At 46.8% G+C, this 17,645-nt stretch overlaps 1 protein-coding gene across 2 annotated transcripts in view; it reads right to left on the bottom strand.

Annotated features, from left to right (window-relative positions):
* Positions 1-606: 606 nt before the first annotated feature.
* Positions 607-17,645, bottom strand: part of sema4c (sema domain, immunoglobulin domain (Ig), transmembrane domain (TM) and short cytoplasmic domain, (semaphorin) 4C) — a 133,335-nt gene continuing 116,296 nt past the window's right edge. For both annotated transcript variants that reach the window (XM_072266568.1, XM_072266569.1), the window contains 5 exons: positions 13,901-14,016; positions 12,989-13,140; positions 8,893-8,963; positions 6,801-7,952; positions 607-2,657 (listed from right to left, as the gene is read on the bottom strand). In XM_072266568.1, coding sequence (XP_072122669.1) covers positions 7,114-7,952; positions 8,893-8,963; positions 12,989-13,140; positions 13,901-14,016 — 1,178 coding nt within the window. In that variant the 3' untranslated portion in view covers positions 607-2,657; positions 6,801-7,113. The remainder of the gene's footprint in view (positions 2,658-6,800; positions 7,953-8,892; positions 8,964-12,988; positions 13,141-13,900; positions 14,017-17,645) is intronic.

The following is a 17,645-nucleotide window of genomic DNA, read 5'->3' as shown; positions in this document are numbered from 1 at the left end:
GTTTGGGGTTTTTTGATTTACTTCTTAGCTGGTTTGGCACAACACTGAAGGCCAAATAGTGTGTTCCTGTGCTGTAATGTTCCTGGGCAGCATGGTAGCGTAGTGGTTAGCACAACGCTTTACATCACCAAGCTGTGAGATCGAGGTTCGATTCCCACTGCTGTCTGTAATGAAGTTTTGTACGTTCTCCCCGTGAATAAGTGTGTTTCCTCCCGATGCTCTGGTTTCCTCCCACAGTCCAAAGGCACACGGGTTAGAGTTGGCACCAGAAACATGACGTCATTTGTGGGTTGCCCTGATTTGACGCAAACCAACATATTTCACAATTGTCTGCATGACTTGTATTTTTTTTCCTTTCTCTTGCACATCAGGTGCTGGTCTTTTATTCATTTTTTAATTGGGTTCTTTCCGGTTTCTTGCATTGCGGCTACCTGCAAGCAAGCAAATCTCAAGGTTGTATAATTTATATATTCTTTGATTCTAAATGTACCTGAAATGTTTTGACGTACACATGAAACATACAGCCTTTTAAGTCTTGTGAACTCTCGTGCCATTTAAAGTTCATCTGAAAGCAGACCCCATTCAGCAGCAATATCAGATGACAAAGAAATAAAAACAAACTGCTGGTGCCTTACTAAATTTTAATCCTTTAAATTGATATAAAAATACTTTCATAAATATTTTTCCAGAGAGGCTGTACATTATTTAAATTACACGCTGAACTCAATAAGTTACATTAGAAAGTAGTGTATCACCTGCAGATTGATTCAAGTACATTGGACGCAACCACGTCACACACACAGATCCACGGCGCTGGGCACACGCAACAGCAGGATGTGCTACTTTGTACTGATCGTGGAGTTTGTTTTTCTGTCGCCCCTCCTCACATCAACACAAGGCCAACAGGGCCCGGTCAGTGTGAGCTTTGCTGCTTTGTGTGACTCTGAAGGCTGCCACCTCTCTGCAGAGCGTCCAGCTGGACAACCCCCCCCCCTTTGCTGCCGTTTCCCGCTCATCGCCAATTGCTTCCAAGTCATTGGCACACCCTTCTCTCCTGTTCCCCCTCGATTCATTCAAATAGGTGAGAAATACCCCCCCCTAGAGGAATCGGGGCAAGACCTCAGGAAATAATCGCCTTCTCTCCGATCCTCCTAAAACCTCACCTCCACACCACACTAATTCTGACTGAACTGAAACGTTCCTCATTTTTCTCTCTCTCTGTCAACACTGTTTTACTTTGAGTGTAGCCCACATTCTCTTCCTTTATATTACACATACTTAATCCCCAGTTTCTCTCATCCTCATAGGACGATCTCACTCCTTTAACCTCTTCTCCGCACCTTCACAATCATTATGTACAACTAAAACATTTTTAAACAAGACAAGAGAGGGGTCAGGCACACTCCCACGGCTGGATTGTGATTGGGATGTGCAGATACTGAGCCAATCCCCACAGTCTCTTTAAAAATTATCAGCTATCCTCACAATTCTCCAAATGACCACAACAAACAGTGCAGATCATTTTGTCACATTACTCCACACAGCACTGATATATCCTTGTCTTGTTAAATACACTCAGTGGCCACTACGTTAGGTACACCCACTTGTTAATGCAAATATCCAGAGAGCCAATCATAAGGCAGCAACTCAATGCATAAAAGCATGCAGACATGGTCAAGAGGCTGTTGTTGTTCAGACAAAACATCAGAAATGTGATCTAAGTGACTTTGACCATGGAATGATTGCTGGTGCCAGATGGGGTGGTTTGAGTATCTCAGAACCTGATCTCCTGGGATTTTCACACACAACAGTCTCCAAAGCTAACAGTCAATGGTGCATTAAAAAGATACCACAGAGGCATCCAGTGAGTGGCAGTTTGGTGGACAGAAACACTGTATTAATGAGAGAGATCAGAAGAAAATGACTGGTTCAAGCTGATAGGAAGGTGAAAGTAACTCAAATAACTGCACATTACAACAGTGGTGTGCAGAAGGGCACCTCCTAAAGTAAAACAGGTTGAACCTCGAAGTGGACGGGATACAGCAGCAGAGGACTACACCAGGTTCCATTCCCGTACTTAATAAAGTAGCCACTGAGTGTAGATTACAACAGCAACTAACAAGTTCGACGTTCCTTGAATGTTCACAGCACATGCCCCAGTCCACTGAACATGGGCACTGGGGGCCACCTTTAATGCTGTTTTCAAACCAACTCCCACCAACCACGTGGCAGGGTAATTCTTTTCAAGGGCTCCATAACCCCTGGTAGAGACCTGTCCAGCCATTCACTCTCTGAATGTCCAATGATTTATATAGAAAGCATCCAATTTCTCGGTCTGCTGCCCGATTTTATGGCGACCAATGTTATTTGAACCACGCTGACTTCTTCACTATTTTCTTTACCAGCAGGACTGTAAGAAGTGCAAGGTCATTCCATCCAGACTTGGCCACACATTCAACTCCTGTTCAATGATCCCATTCTGCGCAGAGGGAGATGGCCTCCGTTCCGATGAGACACTGCCCCCCCAGCGTCGTCTGCCCCAGTCTCTCTTGTTGTCATACCAGAGGACATCCTGGCGACTCTGCCCAACGTGGCACGGCAACGGGGAGTTCTCGGTGGGGTCACTGCAGTTACCTCTTGTCCACTGGCAGATCACGCTGGAAAGGATCGGAAAGCAGGGTTAGTTCCGAGAGGGTGAGGAAACAGAACAGACGCACACCACAGCATCCTATCTGAAGCTACGTTCCTTCAGTTGCTCTGATACCCAAACTCAGCACTACATAATGTTCCAGCCCCAGCACTTAGACCACGAGATATAGCAGCAGAGTTAGAGAGTTTGAACCATCAAGTCCGCTCTCTGCCATTCCATCGTGTCCGGTTTATTCTCTCTCTCAACCCCATTCTCGTGCCTTCTCCCCGTGGCCTTCGACATCCTGACTAATCAAGAGTCCCTCCACCTCCGCTTTAAATACACCCAATGAATTGGCCTCCACCGCCGTCTGTGGCAATGAATTCCCCACCCTTAGGCTCAAAGAAATTCCTCATTTCTGTTCTAAGGATGTCCTATTTTGAGGCTATGCCCTCTGGTCCTGAACTGTCCACAATTAGAAGCATCCTGTCCACATCCAGTCTATCAAAGGCCTTTCAGTATTCAGCAGGTTTCCATGAGATCCTCCATCATTCTCCTAAACTCCAGTGAGTACAGGACCAGGGGCTCCTCGCATGTTAACCCTTTCATTCCCAGGATCGTTCTTGTAAACTTCCTTTGGATTTTATCCAATGCCAGCACATCCTTTCTTATACATTATATGGGGCCCAAAATTGTTCACAATACCCCAAAAGTGGTTTGACCAATGCCCTAAGGGAAATAGTCAGTGGGCTTGCTGAGCAAAGACAGAGAGAAGGAAATAATTTTTCTACAATAAAGGTGGAGGCCAATGAGGCCATTATTGTCTACGCTATCTCACAAAACAATCCCATTCTGCTCACGTAATTTCTATGCAACCTCTTTCACATTCTCATTGATTCCCCACCATCCTTCCCACTCACTTCCATGCTAGGGATAACTTACAGTAATCAATTAATGATTCGTTCGTTATGTGCCGTGTCGTAAGATATCTTTCCATGACCATGATTGTTCCTGGCAAAGATATCTACAGAAGTGGTTTGCCACTGCCTTCTTCTGGGCAGTGTCTTTACAAGATTTCGGAGATTGTCTGCCTGGCGCCAGTGGTCGCATAACCAGGACTTGTGATCTGCACCGGCTGCTCATACAACCATCCACCACCTGCTCCCATGGCTTTGCATGACTCTGGTTTGTGGAAGGGGTGGGGGACACCTGCAAGCTAACAGAAGAAAGGAGCACCTTTGGTAGAGATGCATCTCCACTCCACCACCCAAATTAATGATTACTTATTAATATAATAAAGATATTAAAAACCATTATCTTTGGGATGCGGGAGGAAACCTGGAGAAAGCCCACATGGACACCGGAAAACTCCACGCAGACAGCAGTGGAGGTGAGGACTGAACACAGCTGGGAGGCAGTAGCACACTACGCCACCCACAAGGGAGGCTATGACCAGAGTGAACACAGCTAGGCCTTCAGCTGTCCACAATGGTCTGGATGAAGGGACTAAGGTAATAGTTCTACACTTTCTGATCACACAGTAAGCCATGTTGCTGTGCGACCTGTGAGAAGTAGTGAGACTTTCTGAGAGACACGAAGCAGTTTTGTAACTGGGTAAGGACGGGGCAGATGGAATATAAACGCTGGGAAAATGAGAGATCATCGTTATGGGACAAAGAAACAGAAAGGCAAGTAAGGTATGAAGGCAGAGTAGGGATGCCTTAATCCAATAATACAGTGCCCTGGCGAGACTGCATCTGGAATCTTCTTTCCTCTTACTGATCAACCCAAGAATGGATAAAGATTAGCTTTGTCACATGGACATTGAAACATCCAGTGACACGGAACGTAAAAACTCCTAAACAGACCGTGGTGGGAAATGAACCGCGATCTTACAGCCAGTGACGAAAAGCGTCACACTAACCGCTACCCTTGATATATATTTGTGCTGTAGGGAGAACAGACAGAGAGCTCATCAGGTTGATTCCTGGGATGGCGAGATTAGGCTGCTAGCCCTCATCCTTCAGAACAAAGGAAAACAAAATCCCACTGAAACATAGAAATTTCTTACAGAGAATGACAGGAACTTCAGAATTGATGTTTCCATTGGCACCAGTGTCTACAGTCAGAGGTCCATCTCAGAATAAGGGGCTGACTCCGACGCAGTGAAATATCTTTCCAGAGTGCTGAATTGTTGGAATTCTCTAAACCAGAGCTTGTGGAAGCTCAGCTGCTGAGTGTATTTGACAGAGATTTTTTGAGATTAAGAGAATCAAAGCCTGTGGGTCCATGTGTGTTTTCACTTCCCCAGTGGAGGAGAGGCCAAGAGCAAAGAATTAAAGCCAGAGGTGAAAGATTTAAGATGGAATTGAAGGGAAATCTTTTCACTCAGAGGTTGGTGGGTGTATTCAAGAAGCTGACAGAAGAAGTCAAGGCAGGGATAATTGCAACATTATGGAGACATAATGGTTGAGAGAGATTTGGGCCGAAGGCGCGCAAAATGGGAGCAGCTCATTTTGAAGCTTGGTGAGCACAGGTTAGGCCTCAGGGCCCATTTCCATGCTGTACGGATCTAGTACATCAAAGCTGGAAAATTCCTTTGAGATAAAAGGTCACCACAATCTAATTGGCTGATCCTTGTATCACAGCAGGTCTGGATGGGTGGGGCAAGTGGCAAACTCCACCCCTCAAAGGATGCTACAGCCAAGCCAATACCCAAGCCCTTGATTACACTCCAGCCTGCACTTGGGACTTGACGGCAAGGAGAAGTGAAATTAATTATTTTCTGCTTTTTTTTTTATATCTTATGAGCAAAAGTCGAGTGAGCTAGGGCATTTTGCTTTTGAGTAAAGGAAGATGAGAGGTGATTTGATAATGGTGTATAAGATTATAGGAGGTATTGTTAGAGTGGACAGTCCCCCAGGGTGCCAATGACTTGTACCTGTGGGTATCCTTTTAAGGTGACTGGAGGAAAGTTTAGGGGGGTTGTCAGAGGTAGGTTTGTTTACTCAGAGACTGTTTAGTGCTTGGAAGGCAATGCCAGGGGTGGGTGTAGAGGCAGATACATTAAGGAACGCTCAGCATCTGCAGAATTGCTTTGACCCCAGCATCTGCAGAGTATTTTGTGTTTAAGATACATTAAGGAAATTTAAGAAACTCTCAGGTAGGCACACAGATGAAAGAAAAATGGAGAGCACTGGCTGTGTAGCATGGAAGGGTTAGGTTGATCATGGAGTAGGTTAAAAGGCTGGCAGAACATTGTGGGCCAAAGAGAAATTGCCTAGAGTTACCCTACCTAATAGTCTCTTATAAAATCATAAGGGGCGTCTCTTATAATAAGAGTCTATTGTATCCGTTTCTACCACTGTCGCGGGCAGTTCATTCCACGCACCCACCACTCTCTGTGTGACAATCATAGGACAATTTACAATAACCAATTAACTTACCAACCGGTATTTCTTTGGACTGTGGGAGGAAACCGGTCATGGAGTGGAAAGTACAAAGTCCTTACGGGCAGCTGTGGGAATTGAACCCAGGTCGCAGGTACTGTGAAGCGTTGTGCTAATCACTTCACTACCGTGCCATAATGGTCCATGGCATGAAAAAAGTTGGGAACCCCTGCTCTAAAGTTTTCCACCCACATATCTGGCCAAGCTCCTTTTAAATGTTGTTAATGTACCTGCCTCAACCACTTCCTCCGGTAGTTCATTCCACATACAGTATTGATCACCCTCTGGATGAGAAAGTTTCCCCTATCTCTCCCTTCTCACCCTATGACCTCTAATTGTAGACTCCCCCAACCCTGGCAAAACAAAGACCGTGTGCATTCACACTATCTACGCCCCACATGATTTTATGTTCCCCAACAAGATCACCCTTCACTCCCCTACCCGCTCAGCTGTCTCTATCAATCAGTCCCCTCAAGTCCGCATAAACCTTCTCTGCAATATTCCCAGCATAACCGCATCTTTCTTACAGCAGAGTGGCCAAAACAGAACACAACTCTCCAAATGAAGCCCCGCCGTCATCTTTAACGACAGCTTCGTAATGACATTCCCGCGTCCACACTCAGTGCCTCGGCTTACGAAGCCCAGCGGGTCAAAAAGGTCTTCTTCCCCAACCCGCCCGTCCCGTTCAAAACGAGAGGGCCCTCGCGGTAATCCGTGCTTACCTGACCACCAGGCAGCAGGTCCATCCAGAGCAGCTGCGGAACGAAGGGAAAGCGTGCGTCAGCCTGCGAGTCTCTCTCTGCGTGTTCACAGTATGGATAAAGTTCAGCCACAGTAAGAGTGAATGGGAGTGCACAGATATAGCCTGTGGTGCCTTAGCTGCGTATGTCTTTTGGAGTTAGTTTTTGTTCGGGACTCAAGCGCTTAAATGTCGTCCCTCGTGAATTATGTACAAGGTTTCAGTGTTGGGTTCCTCACTGCTATTTACAGGGAACTTGAGGTAGCTGGGTGCTGAGAAGGGGCCCCGCCCTCTGGTCATACCGAAGACTCCTCGGGGTTGGCATCGGGCAACATCTGCCGCTGCCTCAGCTTCTTCCTCAGCTCCTCGGAGAAGGGGTCGACCCCTTCCTCGCCCAGCTGCAGCCGGATGTAGCCATTGGTGTTGGCGCCGCGTATGTTGGCCAGGTTGAGGCGGGTGGGGGACTGAACAGCGGTGGGCAGGGGCTGGCCGGGGATTCCGTTGGCCGCGCCGTTGTGCGACGGCGAGCCCCCGTTCTGGCAGACGGCGTGCCCCGGCACGATCTTCAGGGAGCCGTCGGAGTAGTAGTAGGAGGGCGCCTCCCACAGCTTCTCGTCCGAGCTGGAGGTCTGGCTGGGGATGAAAGTGGTGCCCCGGGGCAGCTCCTTGGGCAGGATGCGCTCGGTGGCCCGGGAGCCCGAAGCTTCCCTCGCTTCGGCCTTCTTCTCCAGCTGCTCCTTCAGCTTGCGGTTCAGGTAGATGACCGTCCCCAGCAGACAGGCCAGGATCAAGGCACCCAGGATCAGGACTGCCAGCCAGACCAAGCCGAGGTTGAAGCCCGCCGAGCGGCTCTCCAAGGCTATGGCTTGACTGGAGAACACGACCAACGAGTAGTTCCCCACCAGGACTCCCCCGTGCTTCTCCTCTGAGTAACAGGAGTAGCTGCCGCCGTGTTCTGAGCCCACGCCCAGTATCTGCAGGGCCTTGGGCTGGATCTCGTAGCCTCTGCTGGAAACCTTGGTGAGGTCCTGGCCCTCAAACAGCCACCTGGGCTCAGCCATGTTGGACAACAACACGCAAGGCATGAGGATGTCAGTGCCTGCGACCACAGTGACGGTCTTGGACCTCGAGTCTCCTGAGAGAGATGTAGAGACAGAGGATTATCAACCTCAGGCAGAAAACAAAAGGAGGAGACAAATGAGACTGCTTTGTCAATCAATAAGGCAGTTCCACAGTTTGGTCTGACCCTATCATCTACACTCCCTTAGTGTCTGGAGATCTTCTGATCTATTGATTTCTGATGTCTGATTCAATAAGACATAGGGTCGGGCCATTCGGCCCATCGAGTCTATTCTGCAATTCAAACTTGGCTGATATTTTCCCCCCAATCACATTCTTCACCTTCTCCCTGCAACCCTCATTAGCCCCTTACCAATCCCAAATCATCAGTCTCTGCCGTACAAACACCCAATTACTTGGCATCAGTCACAGCGGTGCACAGCAGGGGAATCAGGCCCCCCGGCCCAACTCGCTCAGACACATCTCCAACGGTAGAGCATCTTGGTGTCGCACTACACAGTCAGTCACGACTTTGGGCTGTAATCTCCGGAGGGAGATGGGTTGGAGGGCAGATGGAGAGGAAGTCAATCCGAAACACCTTATTTTAAAAAGGCAGGAGTGTTTGAACGGTGGTTGAACAATTTTAATGTAAATATTAGCCAATTGACGAGATAGTATATGGCAAGGGAGTGGGGGAGGAGAACTGTCTAATCCTCTCTCCCTCGTTCACAAACACACACAAACCCAGATGTCAGTGTGGTGTTCGAGCACAGAGTTATTGAACTCGGTCCAAGTCACCAGCCACCTATTCTCAGCAGGTGTGTCCGTGGATGCCAATACACCAGCCAGGGCAGGTGTGTCCTTTGTGATGCCAGTGGTGACTACAGCAGTGGGGGTGGGTACCGAATACCAGCTGCCACGCTGAGCAAGAGTTTGCCTGCTCCTGACTAGACTGCAGGCTCCCAGTACACGCGAACATCATGAAACAACACCCTTTCCTTTCCGACACCAGTTACCTTTGGTAGGCTCCATCCTTTGGCACAAATCAACATTGGCAGATTCTATGTCTTGATACGCCACAGCATTTCTAAGGAAACAAAAGAAGATTGGCTAGAGGTTAACTTTGACAAATAGAGGCAAAGAACCCCAAGAGATACCGAGCCCCTCTCTTTAATGTACGTATTCCTAAAATACCATGGTCGATGGAAATCAGAATTAAAAACAGTAATTGCTCGAAATGTTTATGTGGACAGAGAAATGAGTTGATGTTTTGTGCTGATGACCGCTTTTGGTCATGATTGGCTAACTGTGCTCAACACAACATTTCAAGGGCAGCCCCATTTTACACAAGTAATCAGATCGCAGGAGGTTCTCAAGATGAATTTCTTTTTGTACTTAGCCTCTTGTTGGTCAGGATCGACCATGGACGTTGAGTCCTAACTCTCTACATATGACTGGAAGAATTGGATCCACCCATGTTTGAATGGTGGAGCAGACTCGATGGGCCGAATGGCCTATTTCTGCTCCTATATCTTATGGTCTTATATGCAAGCCCAGGCAGCACAATATGGAGGGCAAGCTGTTGCCTATGCAGCAAGCTCGCCCCCTCCACACAACTGAAGAACCCAAAGGAACGGCAGAGACCGATACAATTTGGCACCAGCAACATCTCAGGAGTTGCCAGTCAGCGTTGTAGTTAACATAGGAATGCCTTGGGGAAATCAGCTCCAGATATTTCCCCTGGGTTTTCTCCCGAAGCCTTCCACATGAGTGGGTATAGCCACAAGGCAGCACAGGTTTGAGATCAGAGCTTTACTTCTCTTAGATGAGCTGACAACCGCAGCTGATGAGCCCCATCTGCCTGAAGCGACTGGTTTTAAGGCACCAGGAACTGGCCTTTGCCCTTTCTCCTGTCAGTAAAAACAGTTCTGCTGTGCTTAGTAGCTAAGCCACGCATGAAGGCCAGGAGCTAGACTTGGTTGTCACAGGCTATTAAGGCACACACCACTGGGAGTACTTAATAGGCAGTGGGAGCTTGTCCCCATTCACACCCCCGGCTATAACAACCTTAAGGAACACATTGAGGGAATTAGTAAAGAATAGGCAAATGAGATTCAACACAGATAAACACGAGGAAGTACATTCAAGAAGGAAGAGCAGGGATGTTATTTAATGAGTTTGAAAGACGTGTGACAAAATGGCAGAAAAATAAAGGTACCTCTGGAGTATTAATGATGGCTTAGTGTGAATGAGCTGTTGGTGGTTAGCACAGACTTGTTGGGCAGAAGGGTCTGTTTTCATACTATATCTCTCTATGACGCCATACATTTACCACCAAAAGTTTGCGCCAACTTTCCTACGGCTACTTAACCCGTCTTTCAGATGTGGAAGGAAATTGGGACGCCTGGTGGGAATTCATCCAGTCATGGGAAGAACACAGCTAACCCTCAAGGTCAGGTCCCAGATGTTTGGGGCTGTGAGGGAGCAGCACTACCTGCTGAGCCGTTGGTGTTCACCACCAATGTTGTTTTACTCTGTCAGACATGGTTATACAAGTGTGGAGGTCAGCCGATTGAATGGAAATGGGTTCAATGTTTGCACAATCTCTCAAAATGACTCTTTGACTAGGAAATAGAAAGTGAGGAGGAGGGAGAAGGGAGCAATCATCAGAAGTTAGAGAAATCAAATTTCATGCCATCAGGTTGGAGGCTAGCCAAGCCGATTATGAGGTGTTGCTCGTCTAACCCAAGTTTGGCCTTATCGTGCCAGTAAAGGAGGCCATGGACGGGAATCGGGAATAGAATTGAAATGGGTGGCCACCAGGTGATCCTGACTTTCATAACAGATAGAGCGAAGGTGCTCGATAAAGCAATTCCCAATCTTCGTCGGCTCTCACCGATGTAGAGGAGGTTACACAGCAGTTATATAGACAACTCTCTCTTCCTCCCCACCTTCTCCTCTCACGGCTTCTGGCCAACGCGAAGCAGTACAGATTAGAACACAGGTCTGACCCTTTGCACAACTTGATTTCTGCATGCACTGCTTCCTTTTGCAAACACAAAGCCCCGGTCCCTGGGGACGACCAATTATTGGGAGATTACCCAGAATTCAAAAGCTGCTCTCTTCCTAAAAGGAAGCCACCTCCTTGGATAGTAGCTGACTGCAAACTCAATAAAGGACATCCTTTGCTCAATGCACACAGCTCAGCAGTAAACTACTGACACGATGAATAAAACCCTGAATATCACATCACCCTCATTGCCCTAAGTGCCCATGAAGTAACGGGCAGTAAGTAGACAGACAAGATCATAACGACGTAAATTGTGAGGTCAGGAGTCTGTCCTTGCTTTTCAGTTGTGGCCACTTATCATGCACGTAGGCTATTTGACTGTGAGAGGCATCACCTTCAGCTTTTCTTCCCCAAAGCCCATATGCAGTAAACACTAACCCATGAAAGGCAGATTAAAAATTGCTGCCCAACCACTGTGCAGACTAGAAAGTTCAAGGAACATCTCCAAACCATGCGCAGCAACTATTTTAGCTCAGCTTCTTAATGCTAAATCCACGCGATTGGTGGCAGGGACCTTCCTGAGGTTTGCTCCCTCTCCCAAAAAGCTGGAGAGCAGAACAAAGTCACTTGCAAGAGATAGAAATGAAAGATCAAATTTGCAATTTTCCTCATGTGAATACACTGAAGCAGCACAGGTCAAAGTGCATAAACCAGAGGCCTAAAATCCCACACCACCAGGTTCAGGTACAGATACTTTCCTACAGCCATCAGCAGCTTGAAACGACCAGCACAACCCTAACTCCAGCTCAACATCAGAACACCATGGACCGCCTCATGCTCTCAGTATTATTTACTCATTTTTAAAAAAAATTATTATTGGCATGATTTTGCACATTAAATTTTTGTCAGTCTTAGTTAGGTATAATTTTTCATAAACTATATTGTATTTCTTTACTTTCCTGTGAATGCCAGCAAGAAAAGGCAGTATATGGTGATGTATGCATACGTTATAGGGGGATTCTACAATTCATTGTCAATGTTATTTATTTACACAGTTTGTCTTCTTTTGCATATCGGTTGTTTGTCAGTGTTTATGTAGCTTTTCACTGAATCAATTGTACTCCACTGTTCTAGTGTGAATGCCCGCAAGAAAACAAATCTCAAGTAGCATATGGTGAGATACATGTACTTTGATAATAAATTTACTCTGAACTTTGAACCTTGGGCACACAGCCATGGCCTTGCCTTTAATTGTATATTTTTTGCACTAACGTCTTGCTTTCGCAGTCTTTATTTCCACCACGCAGTATAATTTTGTTTAATTATAGAGCATTGACATTCTGTATGTTGTCTGTGCCTATACACTTGTGATGCTTCTGAAAGCAAGTTTGCTATTGTTCCTCACTGTACTTGTACCCATCTTGACTTGAGAAGATAAATCGCACACAGTGCAATTCCAAATCGGGCGAAGCACACCGCTTTACAGTGCCAGTGACCTGGGTTCAATTCCTGTCACTGTCTGTAAGGAGTTTGTACATTCTCCCCGTCACCACTTGGGTTTCCTCCGGGTGCTCCGGTTTCCTCCCACAGTCCAAAGACCTACCAATTGGTAGGTTAATTCAGTGGTCCCCAACCTCTGGGCCGCAGACCGATACATTGTCGCGAAGAATGCAGTGGTAGTCGGAACGCACCCAGCACATCTTTAAGAAGAAAGCCGAAATAAACAACCTAATTAGCTTGTTTACTTCCGCTTTTTTCTTAAAGATGTGCTGAGTGCATTCCAATTACCGCTGCATTCTGCACGGTTTCAGTCTGCGGCCCGGAGGTTGGGGACCACTGGGTTAATTGGTCATTGTAAGTCGGCCGGTGATTAGGCTGGGGTTAAATCGGGGGATTGCTGGGTGGCTTGTAAGGCTGGAAGTGCCTATTCCGTGCTGTACCTCAATAAATAAATATCAATCAGCTTTCTCCTAAACATTCATGATACCTATATTCATGATGTGCCTTGATGTAAAAAGCTGTTCTCATATAGCATTCCCCCTCTGATGCTGGGCCAAGTGGGCCAGGATAATCTCAGGAGCTGTGGGAATCCCAGTGCTTACTTCATCAAGCTGTTGATTGCCGAGCACTCGTGGTTGGCCCAGGCACAGTGAGGGTCCCTGGCCAGCAGGCAGTCCGCACAGCTTTGATACTTCTGACAGTCACTGACAGGGATCTGGATCACCTGACTCCGCGAGCCGGCAAACAGGAGTTTCTGCAGGAAGGAAGGGGATTGTCAGAGTTAATCAAGAACTCGTTACTCTAAACGGATCCAGAACTGCAGAAAGGTTGAGCGAGCTCAGACTTTTCTCTTTGGAGCGAAGGAAGATGAGAGGAAACTTTATAGAGGTTTATTACAAAATGATAAAAGGCATAGATAGAGTGGACAGCCAGTGCCTTTTTCCCAGGGCAGAAATGGCGAATTACAGCAGGATATATTATTAAGGTGACTGGAAGAAAGTATAGGGGGAGATGTCAAAGGTTAACCTTTTTAAAAACAGGGTGGTAAATGTGTAGAACACACTGCCGGGGCAGTGGTAGAGGCAGATACATTAGGAATATTTAACAGACTCTCAGATAGGCACATGGATGGCAGAAAAATGGAGGGGTTGCTATGTGGGAGGGAAGGGTTAGATTGATCTTGGAATAGGTCGAACGTTCGACACAACAGCGTGATGGTTTGAAGCAACAGCAAAAACCTCCATGTTTGTAGGTAGTATCAAAATGGGCTTGCAACCTCTGGCTATCTCTCTGGCCCAGGTTGACCAGGAGTCCCACTCTTCACAGGTCTGAAGGACTCTACTGTAGGTTTGCCCGTTTGGCATCTGCCACAGCACAGTTTCACTCTGAGGCAGCGGACAGTGACACAGCCGAAAGGAGGGTATGGCTCAGCACACTGAGCTTCAGAGGCTGTGTGCAGTTTACGAGGTGGATTCATCTCAATGATCAGATAAGAGGGAACTGGCCTGACTTACCTTTCTCTTGGAGATGGCCAAGCTTTCCACGGGCTGCGCCTCCTCGAACAGCTGGACCTCCTCAATGATGTGCGCCTGAGATCCAATCATTACAGCCTTCTGAAGCCATCCCGCTCCTGGGGGTGGGGAGGGGGAGAAGGAAGGTACACGATACTGTAATCACATGAAAAGGACCACGACAGACTGAGCAACCAGAAAAACAAGACACAAATCCACCCGCATCAGGACTCAGCCCAAGTTAAGGCTCTTTCTTTCAGTGGGTGGGGTCAGCAGATGGCTCGGAGATCTCAGTTTTCCTCTGAACAGGGAAATGTAATCAAACAGGCTTCAGTCTGTCAGTCAGTGGGTGCCGTCCCGAATCCAGGGTTGGCGGCTATGCACCTCCATCTTCTTCGATCTCGCGCTCTCTTTCCCGGCCTCAGCATAACTCAACCCAGTCCATTGCCTCACATTATCATACCAAGTGGTTCGCTGCCTTCCTCTTTCCCTCTTTCCTTCTGTCATCACTTCCAATAACAATTTCTGCAGTCCACCACCTCTTAACAAGTGCCCGGCATATTCCAGCTTCCTTTTCTGCACATTCTTCAGCAACTCCTTTTCTCTCCTCGCTCTCTTCAACACTTCCATATTACTGACCTTCATCACCCATCTAATTTTCTGCATTCCCCTTAAACACCACATATCAAATGCCTCCAGTCGTCGTTGCGCTTCCTGACCGGAGGCAAACAGGCTTAACTTCCCAAAAAAACAAGAGTCAAATAGCAACCTGCATCTACGCAGCAACCAGAAGTTCGCCATACTAAATTTAGCATGGTGGAGAGATGAGGTCATCAAACTGAAGTATAACTGTTTCATAAAGCTCAGTGCAGGCCGATCGGCCCACAATCTTGTGCCAGCCCTTTAACCAACTTCAAACCAAGGGTTCCCAACCTGGGATCCACAGACCCTTCAGTTAATGGTAGGGGTCCATGACATAACAAAGGTTGGGAACCCCTGATCCAAACCTTGCCTCCTATACAGACATCCATTTTTCTTTCATCTGTGCCTGCTTAAGAGTCTCCTAAATGTCCCTAGTGTATCTGCCTCTAGCACCATCCCTGGCAGTGTGTTCCATTCACCTACCAGTCTGTGTGTAAAAAAACTACTTCTGATATTCCCCCCATGCTTTCCTCCAATCAACATAAAATTATGCCTCCTCCTATTAGCAAACAATCTGGGATGCTTCACCAGCTTGCGTGTTATCCTTGCACAGGCTTCGCTCTCTATAGACGCTGCCTAACCAGCTGTGTTTCTGGCATTTTCCTGTTGTCACTTTAGACAAGCGACAGTTTGGTCTAAGTGATAGTTTTATGCAACACACACACACACAAAATGCTGGAGGAACTCAGCAGGCCAGGCAGCGTCTATGGAAAAGAATGAACTGCGTTTCAGTCCGAGACCCTCCATGTTGCTTTGGAACTCCAGCACCGGCAGATTTTCTCGTATTTGTAGTTTTAAGTGTCATTTCATTGGAGAGGGAGATGCAGGAACTGTGCCTGGAGGCATTTGCAGAGCTTGGAGTCAAAGCAGCAGTCACCAAATGGCAGAGCACTTAAACTCAGAGAGTCATGAAGCCAGAACTGGAGGAACAGATAAAAGGGGAAGGTTACAGGAGCAGAGGAGCCTACAGACTCAGGGCCTGAAAGTAACATCCAGCACTGTCGTAAGGAAGCACCACCCGTCCTCATGGACACCTTCAGGCCGCGCTCTGTTCTCATTACTGTCATCAGGAAGGAGACACAGGAGCTTTAGCTCCCACACCACCAGGTTCAGCATCTGTCATGACCCTGATCGAGTTCACTGAACTAATTCCACAATCTATGAACTTGCTTTCAAGCACTCGACAACTCCTGTTCTCAGTATTAGTGAATTAATTAGTTAGTTAATTTACACATACTATTGTTATTTGTCCCCCCCCCCCCCCCCCCGCGTACTGGAACAGTTCGTCTTCTTTTACACATTGGTTGTTAGTCAATATTTGTTTTTTTGAGTAGTTGTCCCGGTTTCCTCCCACAGTCCAAAGATATACTGGTTAGCAGGTTAATTGGACCTGTGATTAGGTTTGGATTAAATTGGTGGGTTGCTGGGTGGTGTGGATCAAAAGGGCAGGAGGACTGTTCCATGCTGTATCTCTAAATAAAAAAAACTAATGAAAAACTAAATAACATACTGGAGGGACTCAGCAAGACAGGCAGTGAAGCTCATACAGTTCTAAAAATGGCTGGTGAATGCAGCAGGCCAGGAAACATCTATAGATGCTGTATATACCTTCTTTTGATGTAAGGAATTGTCTTATGGCTTTTCAGTAGAGCATCTATAGATGCCGCCTGGCCTGTGGCGTTCACCAGCAATTATTATGTGTCTTGCTTCAAATTCCAGCAGTTGCAGATTTCCTCCTGTTTGCGCTCATACAGCTCTAGTGGCCATAAGACAATTCCTTACATCAAAAGGAGGTATATACAGTACACGAAAGTTGTCAAGTACCTTTCAAGTGCATTCAGCTCAGACAGAATCTTTTTGGTAATTCAAAAAGGATTAGACAACTATGAAAGATGCATTTAGAAGGCTCCTGGATAGGCAAAGGGTGGCGGGATACTGATATTGTGTAGGCAGAGCAGATTAGCTTAGTTGGGCATTAGAATTGTTATTGTAGTTTAATTTTCCATAAGGTACAGCAGCAGAATTAGTCCATTTCAGCCATCGGGTCTGCTCCGCCATTTCACCATGGCTGATCCATTCTGTCTCTCAGCTGCAATCTCCTGCCTTCCTTTCGTGTCCCTTCATGCCCTGACTAATCAAGAATCTATTGACCTCTGCAGTAAATATACACCATACTTGACCTCTCCAGCCACCTGTGGCAATGAATTCCAGATTCACCACTCTCTAGCTAAAGAAATTCCTCCTTATCACTGTTCTAAATGTATGTCCCTCTATTCTGAGGCTTTCTTTGATCTTAAGACTCTCCCACCATAGGAAACGTCCTCCCCACATCCATTCTACTGAGGCCTTTCACTATTCAATAGGTTTCAATGAGGTCACACCTCATTCTTCTGAATTGCATTAAGTATGACAAGCCTTTCAATCCTGGAATCATTTTTGTGAACCTCCTTTGAACCCTCTCCAATGTCAGCACATCCTTTCTTAGATAAGGAGCCCAAACATGTCGAAAGATTGGAGCGACTGGGCTTGTATACTCTGGAATTTAGAAGGCTGAGAGGGGATCTATTGAAACATATAAGATTATTAAGGGATTGGACACGCTGGAGGCAGGAAGCATGTTCCCGCTGATGGGTGAGTCCAGAACCAGAGGCCACAGTTTAAGAATTAGGGGTAGGCCATTTAGAACGGAGTTGAGGAAAATACTTTTTCACCCAGAGAGTGGTGGATATAGGGAATGCTCTGCCCCAGAAGGCTGTGGAGGCCAAGTCTCTGGATGCTTTCAAGAAAGAGATGGATAGAGCTCTTAAAGATAGCGGAATCAAAGGTTATGGGGATAAGGCAGGAACTGGATACTGATTGTGGATGATCAGCCATGATCACAGTGAATGGCGGTGCTGGCTCAAAGGGCCGAACGGCCTACTCCTGCACCTACTGTCTATTGTCTATAAAACTACTCACGATAACTCAAATGAGGCCTCACCAGTGCCTTATAAAGCCCCTTCATTACATCCTTGCTTTTATATTCTAGTTCTCTGGCATTACATTT

This window comes from Mobula birostris, chromosome 8, assembly GCF_030028105.1.
Source record: "Mobula birostris isolate sMobBir1 chromosome 8, sMobBir1.hap1, whole genome shotgun sequence".
Taxonomy (NCBI): domain Eukaryota; kingdom Metazoa; phylum Chordata; class Chondrichthyes; order Myliobatiformes; family Myliobatidae; genus Mobula; species Mobula birostris.
This window is presented reverse-complemented; position numbering and strand designations above follow the sequence as displayed.